The sequence below is a fragment of the Lemur catta genome, chromosome 16 (genome assembly GCF_020740605.2).
Source record: "Lemur catta isolate mLemCat1 chromosome 16, mLemCat1.pri, whole genome shotgun sequence".
Classification (NCBI taxonomy): domain Eukaryota; kingdom Metazoa; phylum Chordata; class Mammalia; order Primates; family Lemuridae; genus Lemur; species Lemur catta.
The window spans coordinates 30883391-30902259 of record NC_059143.1 but is presented as its reverse complement, the minus strand read 5'-3'; the positions used below and the strand labels follow the sequence as shown (position 1 = coordinate 30902259).

General features: G+C 35.3%; 1 protein-coding gene across 2 annotated transcripts in view; it reads right to left on the bottom strand.

Moving 5' to 3' along the window:
* The window catches only part of PIK3C3 (phosphatidylinositol 3-kinase catalytic subunit type 3), a 106030-nt gene extending 89996 nt beyond the window's left edge, over positions 1 to 16034 (bottom strand). Inside the window, exons 1-4 of one of the 2 annotated variants that reach the window (XM_045527268.1) lie at positions 15888 to 16034; positions 12697 to 12885; positions 8480 to 8623; positions 1156 to 1285 (exon numbers count right to left, since the gene is read on the bottom strand). In XM_045527268.1, the coding sequence (XP_045383224.1) occupies positions 1156 to 1285; positions 8480 to 8623; positions 12697 to 12885; positions 15888 to 15955 (531 nt within the window). In that variant the 5' untranslated portion in view covers positions 15956 to 16034. The remainder of the gene's footprint in view (positions 1 to 1155; positions 1286 to 8479; positions 8624 to 12696; positions 12886 to 15887) is intronic. The other variant, XM_045527269.1, reaches the window with a different exon arrangement.
* Positions 16035 to 18869: the final 2835 nt, after the last annotated feature.

Sequence of the window (18869 nt, the reverse complement as noted above, 5' to 3'; positions counted from 1 at the left end):
TCACAGCAACCTCAAACTCCTGGGCTTAAGCGATCCTACTGCCTCAGCCTCCCAAGTAGCTGGGACTACAGGCATGCGCCACCGTGCCTGGCTAATTTTTTCTATATATATTTTAGTTGGCCAGCTAATTTGTTTCTATTTTTAGTAGAGACGGGGTCTCGCTCTTGCTCAGGCTGGTCTCGAACTCCTGACCTCGAGCGATCCACCCGCCTCGGCCTCCCAGAGTGCTAGGATTACAGGCGTGAGCCACCGCACCCGGCCCACTTATTCTTAATAATTAGGATTTCTTCCATATGTAGGTAAAGGAAACAAGCTGTTAAATGCTTGGCATCAAAACTTTCTCCAGACATGAAAGGAATCCTTCAAACTAATAAGATTGGAAAGGAAAAATACATGTAAGGATTAAAAGAAAGTCTCTTAACGAAAGAATTATAAAAGGATCTTTAAACAGTCTCTAACTCAATGCTATGTGGAAGGAGATTCACAAAGTAAGTGACAGTGCTGTAATTTAAGCATAGAATTGAGCTTAGTTTTCATACTTCTAAGTGAAAACACTTGATTAAAATAATTGTGAAAGAAAAAATAATAACCCAGTCTGCTTATAAAAAGGAGGGTGAAAGAAATTTACACTAGTTAATTGTATAAGGAATCTTCACTTCCAAATGTAAGAATCTCTTTAATGCTATGTCACCAGTAAAAGTAGGTGATTATCTTGAAAATATCTGCAAGTCCTTCACATTTTCAAATCTGGCAGATTTTCAGACATAAAAGGCCATATATTGTATGATTCCATTTATATGAAATGTCCAGAATATGCAAATCCATAGAGATAGAAAGGAGATTAGTAGTGGCCAGGAACTGGGTGGAGGAAGAAATGGGGAGGGACTGCTAATGGGTACATGGTTTCAATAGGGCTGATGAAAATGTTCTAAAATTACATAGTAGTGATATTACACAACTTTGTGAATTTACTAAACCATTAGATTGTACACTTTCCAAGGGTGAATTTTACGGTATGAATTATATCCAATAAAACTGTTATGAAAAAGTTAAATTTAAATTTAAAAAAAAATCTGACAGAATTCATAATGTCATGATATACCACAATAGACATCATTCAGAGCTTTCCACCTGTTCCAAACATCTCTTTTATACCTTGGCAAGGCGGCTCATCTGATCTTCTGAGAGAGTGCTGCTTGTTCTGCCAGGAGTTTTTGTGGGTTCTGATCCATCTGCTTCTACATTAGGCCAGACTTTCAAGTCATGCATCCCTTGGCGAAACATGCTAGGGAAAAAGAGAATGTTCAGAGTAGAAGTAAATTAATACAGTTCATTACAGGAAATTTTAGATTCCTAAAAATAAAGAGAATTCTACACAAGGAAATGCATGTCTCTATTGCCAAGCTTTAAGCCCTCAGTGGGATGTAAAGCAATTAACTAAGCAACTAAAATCCATGTCACACTGTTTTTCACGTGCCATTCTTTCCTCCTCCAAGCAGTTAGAACTACTGCAGAGAATTCTACAAGTAAAGTAAAAGGAGAGATGGATCAGTAATGAGCACACACTCTTCACCACTTTGGTGGAGATCTTACAAATAATAGAGATCAAATTCTCATCCAATGGAAGAATGTCACCTTTACAATGACTGAAATCAAAATTTAAAATAATTATATAACTATTTTCTTTAAGTGACAATTCAGCATAGTCGATTGTAAAGTCAAACTGCTTGGGTTTGAATCTCAGCTGTGCTGTTACCTACATAACACTGGGTAAGTCATTTAACCTCTCTGTACCTCAGCTTCCTCTTTCATAAAATGAGATTATAAAGAGTACCTGTATCTCACAAGGTTACTGGAATAATTAAATAAATATATCAGAACAAGTAAAAAGTACTTAAAATGTGACTGCCATATTGTATGTATTCAATAAATGTTAGCTTTCATAGCTTTTTTGTTGTAGAGGTTGATCTTTCTCTTGTCTTCTTTTCCATAAAAGGAATTTTCTAAAAGTGCATACGTTAGTGGGTTCATATATGAAAAATTTCCCAAGCTACAAATCAGAAGTTTAGCATATAGTCAAAATTCACCCTAAGTTTGGTTGTCCTGCTTCAAAGTGAAAGAATATATGACCTTTGGATTGTCATGTTTCCTTCAAAAAGCTATCAAGAAGATCTAAAAACTAAACAAACTCATAGAGTTTTAGACAACTATGTGTTTTAATTATGCCACTGTCAAGTTTCTCAGTTTGTTTTTTATGTGGGATTAAAGATGGTCTTCTGTTAATGTGTTTTCTTTTTTAAGTGTTTTTGAACAAGGACTTCCAAATAGGAAGTCTACTCAAATAGCATCTGCTCCAAAGCTGAAAGAGCAAGTTATCAACTGCTATGGAAAGGAAAAAAACTAGAAGTGTGTGTAGGTAAGTAGGCAAGTCTAAAGTATTTCGTACACTTTTGTATTTAATTATATTTTAAGAAAATAAGATACATGTTTGGGTATACTGATACTTTTTTAACCTTTAAAAAATTGTCTAACTATAAAAGGGTTACATAAACTTTTTAAATTGTTCTTATAATGTTTGGCTAATGGAAAATGTCTTCACAGATTTTCCTGAGGTAATAAAGATGATTTTCACTGAACATTATATAATGTATATAAGTAATGACGCCATAAACATTTACATTGGGAACTATAAAGAAAAGCTACAAGCTCATGAACACAAGAAGATTAGAGACCACATCTGTTATAAGGTCTCTAAAGTTGGCAATAAAACAGGTGATTCCAGTAACCATATCTAAAGTTTACCTTATAGGCTCAATACAAAATGCACTAACTGGTTGTGAAGAATCAAAATCCTCGATATTTATTTGCCATGTTAAACATCAAAACAAAAAGCTGCATTAAAAAAACCACACACACATACACATGCCTTTTGTAAAGTTAATTTTCTTTCCCTTTCCACTGAGATATAGATTCAACACCAAGCAGACCTACTTAGAGCAGACTCTAAGGAACTGGGTACAGTGAGATGATAATACCACTTTAAATAAATATCCTTAAATATAACTTCCGAAATAGCAGAAGGCTTCCCTTCCTTCTTTCCACCTTCCCTTCCCCAAGTGAATACTATGGCTGGCTGAACTTAACTGAATCAAAAATAAGCACATTTGGCAAGAAGTCAGTTTACTAAATGATTTAGGTTCCTCAGGACGGATCTGAAGAAGAGATTTAAGGATAGGGGACACGGAGTGTAGGGGTGATGCCAAGTAACTCAAACAATCAAGTGAACATATTACTTTCTTTTGACACTAATGGAACATTGCAGAGAGTTACACAGCCTCCAGGTGGCAAGCCAGAAGATGCTCAGAGCATTGTGTCCACTTGGGAAATTAAGCCAAACAGGCAAGACAGAAGAAACAGCACAGCAGAATCTCCTTCAGACTCCAGCAGAGGCCCCGGCAACAGCTGCCGCTGATGCTCCAGCTTGCAGTGCCAAGTGCCTCGACTTCAGAATTCACATTCAGAAAAACAACCGCAAGAAATATCTGCAACTTGCCTATGGTTCTTTGCCAATTCAACCTAATGATCAATCCATTCTTTAACTACTTAGAAGTCTCCCAAGTTAAACCTTCAAATTAAGGACAGTAAGCTATTCTAGCCTTATCCTAACAGATCGTTCAATTATTAATTAGATTACCCTTATCCTAGCAGATCAGCCATTCAATTATTAATTAGACTATTCTCCAAGAAATTCTGCTTCACACTAGCTCAAGTACACACAACAGATACTAGAAAATAGCAAGAGCTGGTAGGCAGAAAGTCACCAATACTACAATATTAGGTGCTTTGAGGACCACTTCTAAAAGCTACTAAGTGCACACCAGAACCCTTTGGAGAAAAAGGTGAGGGGCAATTGGTCTTATTTCATTGTATAAATAATATTTAAGGAAACTATGGTCTAAGGGAGTGTTTCTCTAAGTCATCAGAACAGTGGTGGCACATGACATGATTTTTGATGATAGGTGGAAGAAGATTTGCACAGGCTTCCTGTTGAGACCACCCAGTAGATTCCCATTGCTTTGTCTCCCTGGATGACAGCACCATGCAGAGAAGCAGCTCTGACCCAGCGGCACAAATGGCTGTTTGCACTCTGCTACAGCACCTGGAACATCCTGAAGATCATCTTCTTCCACAATCCAAAGCTGAACAAGAAGTCCTATAGCTGGCTAGATAATGCCTGGCTTTTCTCCACTGCAACCGAGCTCACCCTCAGGGCAAGACTCAAGGACAGAGAGAGAAAAAGGGTTTCTCAGAGTTCCTTCTTCTGCGGTGCGGTGAAGGTCAGTAAAATTGCCAGTCTAGAGGGAATAGGAATTGGTGATCTAGCTTTTTGCACTCCTTTCCTACTGTTCAAAGCATCCACAGACCTATATTAAAATCTACAGTTACACAGGAGTTGTACTGGTTAAGAAAATGTTGATGTAAAACCTTATCTTCACCTTAAATTCACAGTGAGCTGGATATTTCCTTACATCTGACTATGCGCAAACAGAACCATTCTAATTAAAGAATGACCTTTTTTTGCAGGTATCGTATGCATACTTTGCAAATCAAATAGATTTCATATCATTTGTATTCCATTAGGGATCTTTTTTGGCTTCAATTTCCAAAAATTTAATAGCATAATTGTTTTCATTGTATTTAGTTTTACTATTACCTACTGATGTTAGATAATACTTGTGTTCCATGTACAGCAGGGATATCAAGTTTTTCTTTTAAAATAAATGTAAGTAAAAAAAAATGAGCTTGGTTAAATAAAAATAAGAGCATACTTAGTACAGAAATATGGCTGGAATTCTGAAAGTTGCGACGAGCAAATCACTCAAGTTTGAGAAACCCTGCTCTAAGTGAGATAATTTCACAGAATCAGTGCTGCTTTCTAACACATTTCATTTATAGCTGACATCTGATGTGTTCAGGGCATGCAGGACTAGCATGAACTATTTTTCAGTTAGAGTTAAGAGAAAACAGATGATTTTCCAAGATTCAAAGTCTTATTTTAGTAAATGCCAGAAAGTACAATGAAGTTACCACCGACTTATTGCTACTTCTACCTTTATGGAAATCCTTGGGGCTTAATTACTTTTTAAAGTAGAACAAGTATTACTGATTTGTCTTCCAGGCACATTTCCAACTTGGTTTGGATGAGAGGTAAAAGAATTTTCCTTTTACTGGTATCTACGTAGAATTATAAATAAAGTGGGTATCAAGGGAAGGAATAAAGGAAGAAGAATGCATGAAAAGAACTGCATGCTTAGGTCACATAAACTACTATGACAAAGGTTAATGTAGTATTTCTTAATATGTGGTCCACAGGCTACCTCTCATAGAATTACTCAGGATGCTTATTTAAAATGCTGATTCTTGGGCCCCACCACAGACTTACTGAGTTAGTGAGAACCTCAGACCCTTTTCTTGTGAGCTTCCCAGATGATTCTTACACACAGGTTGATTACGACTGATTTAATGTAGTACCTAAAAAAACTGTCAAACGTCAATCTGAGAAAGAGTTTATTTGGATTTAGACAGGTCATTTACACTGTACTTCTATGGAAATTTCAATTGTCCCACACTTACAGCCTAGTCAGAAAATTTCCTGAAGTTAGACCCATGAGTGCTGACACAGGTGTTTTTATGAGGGAACCGCCAGCTGATATTCCAGACCATCTGTGCAGAACCCGAGAGGAAAAACCAAGAGGTCTGTCTGGCTGTTCTTCAAAAACATTTAGCCACTAAAGAGTAATAAACTGTTGTACTTTTTTTTTTTAACTCTGTTGCAAGCAAACCCCTCCCTAGTAAAGAAAAATATGGAGCAAACACTCTGGAAAAAGAACAATACTGATTTAGCAATATGTCCACTCTGATATAACATGCTAATTCATCAAAAAGTATATTTAAAAACTGAAAGTTACAATGTTTCAGACTATGTCTAAATTACTTTTCCTGTATGGATTTCAATAATATATATCTCCTTAATAGCTACATTAAAATATCTACACATTAGTTAGCAATCAAGTATTCTAAATGAGATTACATCTAGTTCAGAAGCCTTTCTGACACACTCTATTCCTGGAGAAATATTTAATATTAGAAATGTGTTAATTCTCTCTGTAATTAACATATAGAATTCAGTAAGATTTCCTAACAAATAACAATGAGTTTTTTAAAAAATTGAGCAAATAAAATTATTTTGATGAAACAAACCTGGAAATATTATGAGGCTTATCACTACCTTATATTAAAACATTTTATAATAGTATTCAAAACTGATAGAATAGTCCAGTAATGAGAGCTAATATTTATTGAGCTTATTATAACATTTATTAAATACATAAATATATTATCTGATATATAATATTTATATATAATATATATTAGGCTCATGAAACGTATATAGTAATTTAATCATCACAAACTACTCTATAAGATAGATACTACCTACTACGAGGTAGATACTTATCATTGTTTCATTTTACAGATGAAGAAACTGAGGTATAAGGTTAAACAACTTGCCCAAGGATACATAGATATTAAGCACAGCCAGGATTTGAAGCCAGATAATTTACTTCTACAACTTGCTTTCCTAACCACCACAGGACTGTATATACTATATTGCCTCTGTTTGACTTCAGTACACAATGAATTGAGCATATAAAAGATACTGTTTTACAACAGTTGGATAAGATGGCTTATTTAATAGCACTGGGACAAATACGATTCTCTTGTTTTTGTTTTTAAAAAGCTGATTCTCATTCCTTTCAGAAAAATAATTTTAGATAATCAAAGATTTAAATTTAAAGGAATAAAAGTATTACAGAAAAAAAGCCTTTTTTAAAAAAAGTAATCTTGGCCTGGCATGGTGCTTCATTCTTGTAACCCCAGCACTTTGGGAGGTTAAGGCAGGGGATCACTTGAGGCCAGGACCAGCCTGGGCAACATGGAGAGACCCCACCTCTACCAAAAAAAAATTAAATAATAAACGGGAAAGAATTTTCTAAAACATTAAATTCACAGCCCCCCAAAAATAAAAACTGATCAATTCAACATAATAATTTAAGATCCATGAATAGCAGCAAGTAAACAAATATATACTAAAAGAATAAGCCAAACAGGAAAAGCAATATTTGTAGCATAATACACAGAGCTAATTTTATTCATCTACAAAGATTCTTTACATATCAATAAGAAATGACAATTTAAAAAATGGCAAAGAATTTATGGTATGTGGATTTTATCTTAATTTAAAAAAAAGGGTAAAGGACGTCAAAAAGCAAGACATAGAAACAAACACAAATAGTCAATAAATATCAATATATGACCCTTCTCATTCATACAATAATGTACAAATTAAATAACATTTTTCAACTGTAAAATAAGTAAAAATTAAGACATCTGATAATGTCCAGACAGATTAAGGTCTATACCATTTTCCACTAAAAGGAACCAGAACTTCTTTCAGAGATTCCCGGTCTGAAGCAGAAAATTACTCAACAAGCCTGGAATAGCCTGCCTACCAGAAAGCAAAGAAGCTACCAATTACTACTCCAGTACTGCCAAAAGGACATGGGGCTCCTACTGACCAAAATGGAATCTTTAGAGCATTATAAAAAATAAAGACAGCACTGTACTAAAACATATCAAAAATGTTTAAGTCCAAAAGTTCATGATGAAACTTAAAAACAAAAATGCCATCAATCATCACCTTTGCAACTTACTAGGGCACAAACTAATTATTCTTAAAATTCATAAAGAGGAAAGAAAGTTAAACATTTATCTGCCTTTCCTATATAATTATATACCAGAGTAACTAAATATTTGATAAAGGACCAAGTTCTTTAGGGAAAAATTCAATGAATAAATGCAAAAAGAGTAATAGGATGTCACCAATTCTCTAAAGATAGAATGATCCCTCTGTCCCAGGACAAAAGGGATAGAGAGAAAATACCCTTCAGGACTATGGAATTTTTTTTTTTCTTACAATAAATTTCTATTATCTGTAAATTTTTAAAAACCTGAATTAACTTTTCTATTAAAATTACTATCATTAGCAAATTAATGCTTTTCAATCCTACTTATCATCCTTTCTGTCACTATTATGACAAAGCAGAACCCTATAACAAAAGTTATAGTCTTTTTTTCTGTAAAGGCAAGGTTCTAGTTCCCAATGACTTCTATTTTCTAACAGAAATCATATTATGAATCATTAACGCTGGAGTAATATAAATTGTATTTCTTAATTAATCTATCTGTATGTCCTGTGGGAAATATATGTGAAATTCAGTCTCAGGAATGACCAGATCATATGTACTTAACTTGTTTTCACTGGAAAACCAGACTGGGTATAAACTATTAAAGCCCTCCAGAAAATAAACGGGCCAGAAAGCTACAACACTCCTACAGATGAGACAAACAGAATGCTTACCCATATTTTCCAAAAAGTGAAACCGTAGTTCCTCCAACAGGCACTGCTTTTCCTGGTCCATATACATCCCATATGGTCAGGGCCACTTGGGCATTCCTGGGCAGGTCAGGGTATTTCACAGGCAGTTTTAGCCATTCATTCCAGCTACGAAAATAAAATCAACAGAAACAGATATATATCTTTCTTTTAAATTAACAAATCATACAAGAAGTTTTGGCCAGAGGAGAAGGTTCCAAAAAATTGAGGTTAGTAACTCTAAAAAAATAATGTGTCAGTCACCTCAATTTTACTAAAGGCAACTTCAATTTTAAATATAGAAGACATGAAATTTTTTTTAAAAAGAGCTCATGAAAAATAGCACTGATAAACCTTTAATCAAGAAACTCAGACACCACCACCAAAACACAAGGGGATATGACAATGGCTAATAAAAACCTAGGAAAACATTTCAACCTCTTAGAACTTTCGGAATCAGACTGTGATTTTTCTTTAATCATTTTTAGAACACAATATTACATTCTGAAGATAAAATAATCAAAATTACTCATATTATACTCAAAAGCACTTCTGAGAATAAAGCAAAAAAAGCAACCAAAACATCACAAAAGTCTACATAGACTACCTAAATCACATGAAGAAGTTACTCAACTGCTCTAAACAGACATCTGACTTTTTTAGGTGAGACTTTTTTTGTTCAAGTTATTTAACTATTAGCGCCTTAAGCTTTCAAAGCATGTCTGTATATATTATCTCACTAAGGAATGTTTGTTTTTGATAATATAGTTAATGGCAACACAGCTTTTTTTTACCCTCTATTCATTTCTGTATTTTTTTTTCTGCATTTAAACTTCACACTGCATTCATTTGATAATTTCAACTCTCTCAAACAGCAGATGGCTTTTAAAATCTCAAAAGAATACTATAAAACAATACACAAACTAATACGTAGGAGACACATAGAATTCTATTTCTCCTTTTACTCAAAATAATTCTCAAAAGGGCATATCCCAGTCTAGATCAAACACATCTGCACTGATAAGCATTCTGAAATGAAAAAAAAAAAACAAAGAAAATGAACAAAATCTTCAAAGACTTAAACAACAAATCATTTATATTCATCATAAAAATTTAAAGACCTCCAAGAAAATTAGAGATGGCTATCAATTTCAAGGAGAAGCAAAAAGTCATTAAATCCTTTTCTTCTATGAAATTCTTACAAAATAAATCGCATGCTTAAGAAAGCCACTGCCTACTACAGATAAGCTTGTGCAACTAAATGAATTTATTTAATTACAATCCACATGGTAGGGCAGAAGCAGTGCCATATTTTGCCAAATGAACAAACCATAGAGGTTAACAGTTAAAGAAGAAACTTAGTGATAATATCCAAAATGAATTGTGAAACTTCTCACCTCTATATTCTGTCCCTTAGTGACTAGAAGACAATACCTGTGACCCACCAATTCATTTGTCTCAAACCTTTTTGCTGTCCAACACCAGGCCACGACATCTCTTTAAATCAAGGCAACTGCACTTAAATCTGTTTTGCATACTGGGCTTCTGGAAAAGAGTTTTTCTGAAGAAAATGATTCTGCAGCTAAAAAGTCTGAAAACTATTCTTGATAATCTAGAACTTATGGAAAGATCTAGTGAGACACCAAAAAGCTACATATTTTGAACACTATTTTGTTCTGTTCATCAACTTCTAGACTAAATTCACTGGGCAACTTTCAAAACATGCCAAGATTGTAAAGCCTAAATCTGGATGCTGCAATCCCCACCACGTAGCCCACCCCCACACAACATTGCACTAACTCTCCAGTCTGATTAATATACTTCTAAATCCTAACTTAGTGATATTTTAATTATATTAGATTGTTATTATACGTGTTTTTCTAACGTCATTTCAAATCTTTTATGAGACAAGGCAGAATATAATGTTTTTGAAAATTTAAACTACTTGCCTACGAATAATATTCACATAAAAAACTTAGAAATTTGCAGTATATACACCAAAAATGAGAATTTACCCTAAATGTAATTAAAGAAAGTACAAGTTTCCCTCACTATGGGATCTCTTACTGAAGGACAGGGTAGATGGAATCGGATATGATAGGACAGACTTGGATAAATTCTGGTTGAATTCCTCATTATTAGAACTGTCACAACTCACTATCAGAAACTCAAAAAGCAAACAGATTTAGACAATTTGGAATCTCATGCTACCTCCAAAATACTACCTGAACTAAGGAAATGCAAAACTTCTAATATTAATAGCAAGAGATCTTTTTACGGTACACTTTCTTCTTTCCACAGTTTATAGAATATTTCTTTTAAGCAAGTATTTATAAAGAATAATGGCTTTGTTAAGTTTTGCCCTCCATTTTAGGAGCGCAATTTTTGTTTTGATGAATTAGTATTAAATTCAATTTCTGAATAGTAAAGAACAGGATATACAAAATGTATAAATGTTTTCCCTTAATCTCTTAAAAAGGACATATTTTAAATAAAACCTATTCTCATGTTATTTTACCCAAAACAAGGTATTTTTCTCAAATCTATTTTCTCTACAAAGCTGTCTCAGACACTTTAATTTCAAAAAGTCATTTTTAATAATTTTACAGTACTTACTTCATTGACTAGTTTCATAGTTTAAAAACATAAATTAAGAAAATTCAAACTTTTGGAGAGCAAACATGGGAGTTTGTACATCCTTGCAAATATATAATACAAAATAACGCAAAGACGCGTTGGCAAATGGGAGGAAGAGAAAAATTTTAATCTTCCTCTAATTGGGAATTTGCTTTTTCTCTAATTTCTTTTTTTGCCAAAGTATGGAACAGAACCACTATGTAATTTTCCTTGCCAAGAAAAGTTGAATTCCCTATAGTTTTTGACCTTCTAGACCTAAATTTGTTTTAACTCTCTTTTGAATGACAGGTCACCTCAAAAAATCTAATTAAACTTTGACCTCTGTCCATGAAAAAATACACAAGACACAAAATTTTGCATATAATCTCAAAGTTTTAAAGATTTCCTGATTCCAGTTTAAGAATCTCTGATACAATTAAGGAATTCTGGTCCATTGTTTTAGGGATGATGATGGTACTGTAGTTATGTTTAAAAAGAGATATACAGAAATAGTTAAGATGTTACAATGTTTGGAATTTGCTTCAAAATAATGGTGGGGATATAAGATTGGCCATAAGTTAGTAATTAGTAATTGGGTGATGGACACTTAAGAGTTCACTATATTATTCTCTCTACATTTGCAGGTTTAAAATTTTCCAGAATAAAAAGTATTAAATACATATGTATGCTGTGTGTGTGCATATATCTATATGTTGCCACAAAAAATCTTCTAAGGAAATTATACCATTAAAATAATTGGTTTTGATGTAGCCCAGTCACCAGAGTTCAGGCTTCTGGGTGACACCTGGTACACACAGGGTTGTACCTTTAACTGCACAGCCAGGCTGTCTACGTGGCCTCATCTTGTCTTCCATGAATACTGTGGGTATAAACTCCTTGCTTAAGAGCATACAACCTGTGTATCCTGCAATAAGCCTACCAGGGTAGCGAATAAAACTCACTGATTGAACATTAGAACTGCACTAGAGAGTCTATCAAATAAGAAGTGCCAAGAGGTTAGATTAAGGATCCACAATATTTTTCTCGAAAAACAAGAGCTTCATGTTCATTACATTTACCCTGCATCCTGACAATGTTTTGCTAATGTACCATGCTGAATAAACCGTGAAACTAAAAAAAAGTTTCATATGTAAAATAATAATAAAAATTTTATCTGAACATATGACAATAGATCTCTCTAAAGATCTGAGCTCCAAACGTCAGGTTAGACAATATTCCAGACCATCCAGAAGAGTTTATGTGTTCAAGGGCAGAGAATGGTAGAGAATTTAAAGATGCTACAGATGTGTTTTTGGTTTCAGTTATGCTGTAAATCAGTCATGTGCTTATCAAAATTTCAATATACTGAACACAAACATAAATTTACTTCCATATCAACTGCAGTTATAATACTGACAGGCATAATACTTTATTTAAGTATGTTACTGCTTCACACCATCCCATCAACATACATAGATATTAAGAAATTTCTCTGTAATCCCTACTAAATCATAATAACACTTGCAACTTCCATCAAGAAACAGAAGAATAGTCTTGAATCCACCATATGCAGGAAAACAACTTACTTCCATCTTGTACTAAACGCCTTGTAGGATGTTCTCACCGGCAAGGCCAGAGGCTTCCCTTCTGCAAAAACTTGACAAGTAACATAAAGGTCAGAGCATGTCTCCTGGTATAGCCCTGAAAATTTCAACATTGGGTCTTCTAGGACAGCTTTGTAACTCTTTTGTTCTCTCTTCCCCTCCAAGCTTCCTCTGAAAGCACAAGAACAACAATTTTTTAGATAGGCATTTTTGAGTATATATACACATGTACAAGTAATAAAAAGGGTTTATGTTTGTGTCAAGGTGATCTTATACTACCTAAACAATGTTTTCCTATATATGAAATTAAAGTCACTTTTATATATAATATGGGTCTCTTAAAATCCTAACACACCTAAGATCATTCCTATCTTCATCAACATATTTCTCTATTTTAGGCTATGGAATTTTAAACTCTTCCACCAACTCTTGATCTACCATTTAGAAGTCACCAACGTCCCAGGCCTTAGTTTCATTTTATTCATTTCAAGTTGACCATTTAGTCATCTATTCTTTCAGAAAACATTTACTGTAGTAGGCATAGGGGCCAAAAAAATGAAAGATAAGATAAACAATAAAGTATTAAAAGAAAATGTTATGTCACGACTTCTGTGGAGTAAAGCTCACTTTTAAATGCATTTTGGGGGGGTACTCTTCCCACTTTTTTATATGTACATATATTTTGTGTTCATTTTTTAAATTAAAAAAATACAGTATTATAAATCATAAAAGATGTCTGCACAAGATAGTATTAAAGAGGTAGCAGCATTTCTTGGACATCAAGATTATATCAGATATGGTGCCAGGCATTTTATATATTCTTTCTTACTTTATTTTCACCATATTCTTATTTTATAAATGAGGAAGCAGAGATTCAGAGATTAAACTCATTATCCAAGGTCAGAAAGTAAATAACAGAGCTAAGAATAAAATCCAGGCCAAGGAGGAGCTCCCTCTATAGTAAGATAAGTCAAAGAGTCTCCAGAGCACTTAACCTGGCTTGGGGCAGGGACTTAGTATCCCAGATAGATACCTGAAATAAGCCTGAACAATATATAGGAGTGGGAGCAATAGAGGTAGGAAGTCATCCCAAAGGGAAAGAGCAGCATACACAAAGGCAAACAGGCAAGACAGTATGTCTGGAGAACTGCAAGTTGTTTGTATAATATAGCTAAAGCATAAAGTTCACACAGGGAAGAACCTAAAGGTGACAAAGAAAACGAGGGCTGGACAATGAAGCTAAGTAGCCAACAAATTCAGTACAGTGCCTGGCACAAAAAGAACAATTTAAAAATCTATTAATGGAATTATTTGAACTGAAAGAATAAAATAATAAGATTTGTATTTATGATTTTGGCAGCAGTATAAGAATCCACTGGAGAGGTGGGACAGAAAGCAAGGAGACCCAGTTAGAAGAATTTCCATCAAAACAGAAAGGAAAAAGGTATACTAAAGCTGGGGCAGTAGGAGAGAAATAGGAGCATAGAACAAACAAATTTATCAGGTAGATTCAAGACAACTTGGTGAGAGACTGAACAGAGAAGGAAAGAGGTGGATGTCTGCAAGACTTGCAGTTTGCCCTGTTTACAAATTTGCTGGATTATGCAACTAACAATCACCAAAATAGAGTGAGAGAAAACACAGGAAGATCAGAGTTGGAGGTAAGCCAATGATGTACTCAACTTTGGACAAGCTGCCTTTATAGTGATTTAAGATATCTGAAGTGACCATGGGCAGTTTGATGTTCAATTATGATGCTAAGAAAAGAGATATCAAAGTGCAAGTTATTATTAAAATGATAGAAATAAGATGAAAAGGCCTAGGAGAATAAATAGAATAAAAAATTTACTATTCTTGACGATATGACTCTAAATTGCTATTTTCTGCCTCCCCTCCACCAAAACAAACAAAACACCCAACAACTGCAGTCTCAGAAGCTACAGAACTGTTAGTATTGAATTTTGCCAAACTTCTGCTTTATGCTTTACCTTTTGCTCAAAATACTTAATATGTGTATCTGTGTGTATGTTAATAATGGACTCATTTCTTGGATTTCTTTTTAATGTTCAAAAGTTTCAAAAACTGCATTCATATGCACAAGAAATACTGAGAGGCACAAGACTGAGGGAAAGCCCTTTATCAGATGATAACAATACAGATCCTGTACAAACTTCTAGTGGTGTATGCTGCAGAAATGACCTTAAAAACAGGTATGTAAGGGACAGTTTTGGTTGTTGACATATTATTTTTACCACCACCACAAACTGAAAAGTAAAGGATTTGTCAGAGACTAAAACGTGACTTCTGAAAATAAAAGTAATCAATCATTCGAAGGTACAGCTGACAATTGAGAAAATGTATTTATCACATACTGAAGACATGTAGCCCTTTGACACATATTTGTTGAATATTCACTGACCCTACACAGTAATTTTTACCTGATTATGAATGACGTGGTTAATAATTTGTAAAAGCTTTGACAAAACTCCTATATAACCACTTTAAAAGGGACAATTTCCAACTCGGTTTTGCCCGTCCCTCAGTGTTACAACAGTTTCATTATTTTCATCTCAAGATGTCATGCTCTTGGTCTTTACTTCAACTGTGGTGCCCCCATGGTTTTTCTACAAGACTCTTTTTTCATACTGTCTTGGTCTCTCTGCACCTGGCACCCTCCTCTTTGACTCACTCCCAACTGCTCTGCTTTTAACAGTGCCAGACCGCCCCAACTTTCAACCTAAGCCTTTACCACCTCCCATGCTATTAATACTATACCCATGTGCTGCCTCCACTCCCCCCTCCAGCCCCGTTCCAAAGATCTTCCTCCCTCTTATTTACGGTGAAACTTGATTTCTTCATGTGTAAAACGTAACAGTAATAACCCCTCAGAAGGCTGAACAGCAAAATGCTTAGAAAACCGTAAAACACTGTGGAATTGAAGGGCTTATTCCTACCGCTGTCCTTCTCATTGAGACCACGTCTTTAATCCTTCTCCCACATGGCCCCTCTCCACGATTCACTCCTCCGTTTGCCTGGCTGCAGCCCCTGGGCCGGCCCTGGTCGCAGCCTCCAGGCCACTCACCATGTTTACCCGCCCCCTACTCCACACAAGCCTCCGCCGCCCCGTCCCTGTGCCCAAGCAATCCCACTGCCTGTCCCCACGAGTCTCTTACATTTTAAGCTGCACGTTGATGTCCAGGTCACAACTATAGATATAGTGGAACTTCTCCGCTTCCCCCATGGCACCCTTGGCAAAGGCACCACTTACAGCGAGAAACTGAGCGCGGGAGAGACGCCAGAAATCAAGCAGCTGAGACCCACAACACAGGTGCTTCCTGTTCCGCCCCTCGGCCCGCACGCCGCCAATCCCTGCCCGGAGCGAGCCCCGACGCGGCGGAACTTCCCGCCCCAGCGTCGCTTCTGCGCATGTGCTGAAGATGTCCACCATCTTGATTAAGGGTAAGTAGGACTCCGGAAACAGACCCTTTTTTGTTTCCATTCCAGTCTTCCTGTCTTGACAGAACAATTTTTTTTTTTTTTAAAGCAATGCTATTATTTGCGCTTGAGCTGTACCTAAAATCAATCCCAAAAAGAAATTCGATTCTCTGACCGCAGGCTAAATAGAGGAGCAAGCACAAAAATTAGAATTTTGCCAAGTTTAAATTCCAGTGGCCATTCCGAAAATTGTAGATTTGATAATTAATTTGCTATCTCAGGCAACGATTTTTTTCTCTGCTCTAGAGAGTTGGGAAAAGACTAAGCAGAGAGCAAAGAAATCTGGGTGGTTCATTTTAGGCCCTACTAATATTTATGCTACTTTGGACAGAGTACCTGGGTGCTTGTTTAAACTCGGTATATTCAAATCCAATGTAGTTTTCAGGACCCAACCAACCCTGTTTAGAACCGGTAAACTTCCAGTAATAACTCTAGAACACAGATCTGTGAACTCTCTGAGCCCCTATAATGCTTATTTTTATATTTAATATAATCTAAAATTGTAATCTTATTTCCAGTTGGATTCAAAACTTTTTGAAGGCAAGAATAGTGTGGCCATATACTTTTGTGTCTGCCTCCTCTGCTGCCTCTGTATAATATATTGCTGAGTTTAATAATTCCTACTTATTAATTATTACTCATGATAATCTACATTTTCTATGTGTTTATTTCTAGGTGCTGCATTTTAGAAAGACATCACTAGAGTATGTGCAAATTAGGGTAATTAGAATGTTGAGGGATCAGGAAAACAAATATTTCAAAGGAAGGTTGAAAGTTGTGGAGTTGTTTAACCCGGAAAGGAAAAAAAAAATGGCTATTACACAATGCTTTGCCAAAAGTAAGCTATCAAAAATATTTGTTGAGGCAAGGAAGGGATACAAGCAGGCTAAAGAAAAACATGGTAGCTATCCTCCTATAACTTAAAAGTTTAAACAAAAAGAGAACAGCTTTTATTTGTTCCTGAGTATAACTGTCACCAATGGTTGGGACTTACAGGAAATGTAATTTCAACAAACAATAAAACTTGAAGTTTCTAATCATCAGAGCTGTCCAACAGCAAAGTTGAACTTTGTTGCTTTTTTTTTTTCTTTCTTGAGTCATTGTGGTATCTGGCCTTTGACCTTTAGCTTTTGGATAATTTTACAGTGGTGAGTGTTTATTGTGCTGATCCATGTGTAACACTGTTGTGAGTACTTCCTGGAGGGCAGGCCTCCATCTTGATGAATTTCTCCAGTTGTTGCTTGTCTGAGAAAGTCTTTATTTTGCCTTCATATAAGACACTTACTTTTGTGGGTACAAGATTCTAGAGTGGTGTTATTCTGTTTGAGAAGAGTGAGAATGGGGCCCCAGTCTCTTCTGGCTTGTAAGGTCTCAGTTGAGAAGTCTGAAGTTAGTCTGATGGGTTTTCCTCTGTAGGTTACCTGGTTCTTTTGCCTTATAGCTCATAGGAGGGCCTATTTTATGTTTATTTTGGCCAGTCTGATGACTATGCATTGTGGTATCTTCCTGTTTGCAATGAATCTCCCAAGAGTCCTTTAAGCTTTTTTTCCTGAATATCTAGATTTTTAGCAAGGCCACAAAAGGCCCCCACTGTATTTCAGGGATTTATCTTTTAATGATAAAAAGAACAAAATGCTTATGTAAACACTAAAAGGATAAACACAGAAATGAAAAAGAAAGGGAGGGTAGGGAATGGAAAATTGTTCACATGAGAATCTGCTTGGATTTGAGCTGTGCATTAGTTTAAGAATTCTGAAAGTCAATACACCTTACAGGAAGAAAGGGGTGCTTGTTGGGCTGAAGGTGGGATTACTAAGGAAAGAGAGAAAAACTCAAATGAGGAGAATGTGAGAAATGAAACACCCTGGCTTTCATCTTCTTAAAGAAAACAAGTCAAATCGACATGCAGGGGTGGAACTTTGTCTCTTTTTCTATCTAAAAACAAAACAAAATTGTTCTATACCAGGGCTATTCACCACAGTTAAGAGGAACAGAGCCTTTTCAGGACCTCATGGAATGTACAGAATTGGAGCAAAGTTTTAGTTGTTTTGAAATTGTTTCTTTTTACATGTTTCTAAATGTTTGTTTATCAGTTCTGAAAAATATCCTTTCTCTTATTTTATATTCAGATCATTTTTTTCTCCCAGTAGTAGTATTGTTGATTCTTGTTCTTTCTGGTAGTTATGTTCTACGAAGTCACAGTGAACTCTGAATTAGCAAATAATGAACCATTGCTCCTAGGAGAAATACAGGATCAGGTTCCTGCAAACTTTTGGTAACAACATTTCCATCAAATGATGAATACATGCCCTTGTTTTATGCGTGTTTATGTTTAGAGACACCTTATTTATGTTGTTGATTAATTAACATTGAACTTGTGTCCAGCAGCAGTATAATTCATGCCTGAATGAAGCTTATCTTACACATATATTTTCTCCATAAGGCACATCACAGCCTTCTTGGACTAAGGAACACCAGACAGCACTTCAGCACCACATTTTGAAGCCATTTCAAACAAGGAAGTCACCAAAAAAAAGCACAGAAATGCAAATACATGACACTAAATAAACCACAAAAAAGATACTTGTATAGAGTGTTAAAGCTGAAACATGAAGGCAGAATGTCACCTTGTTTGATTTCACCTGGGGACATGCACATCT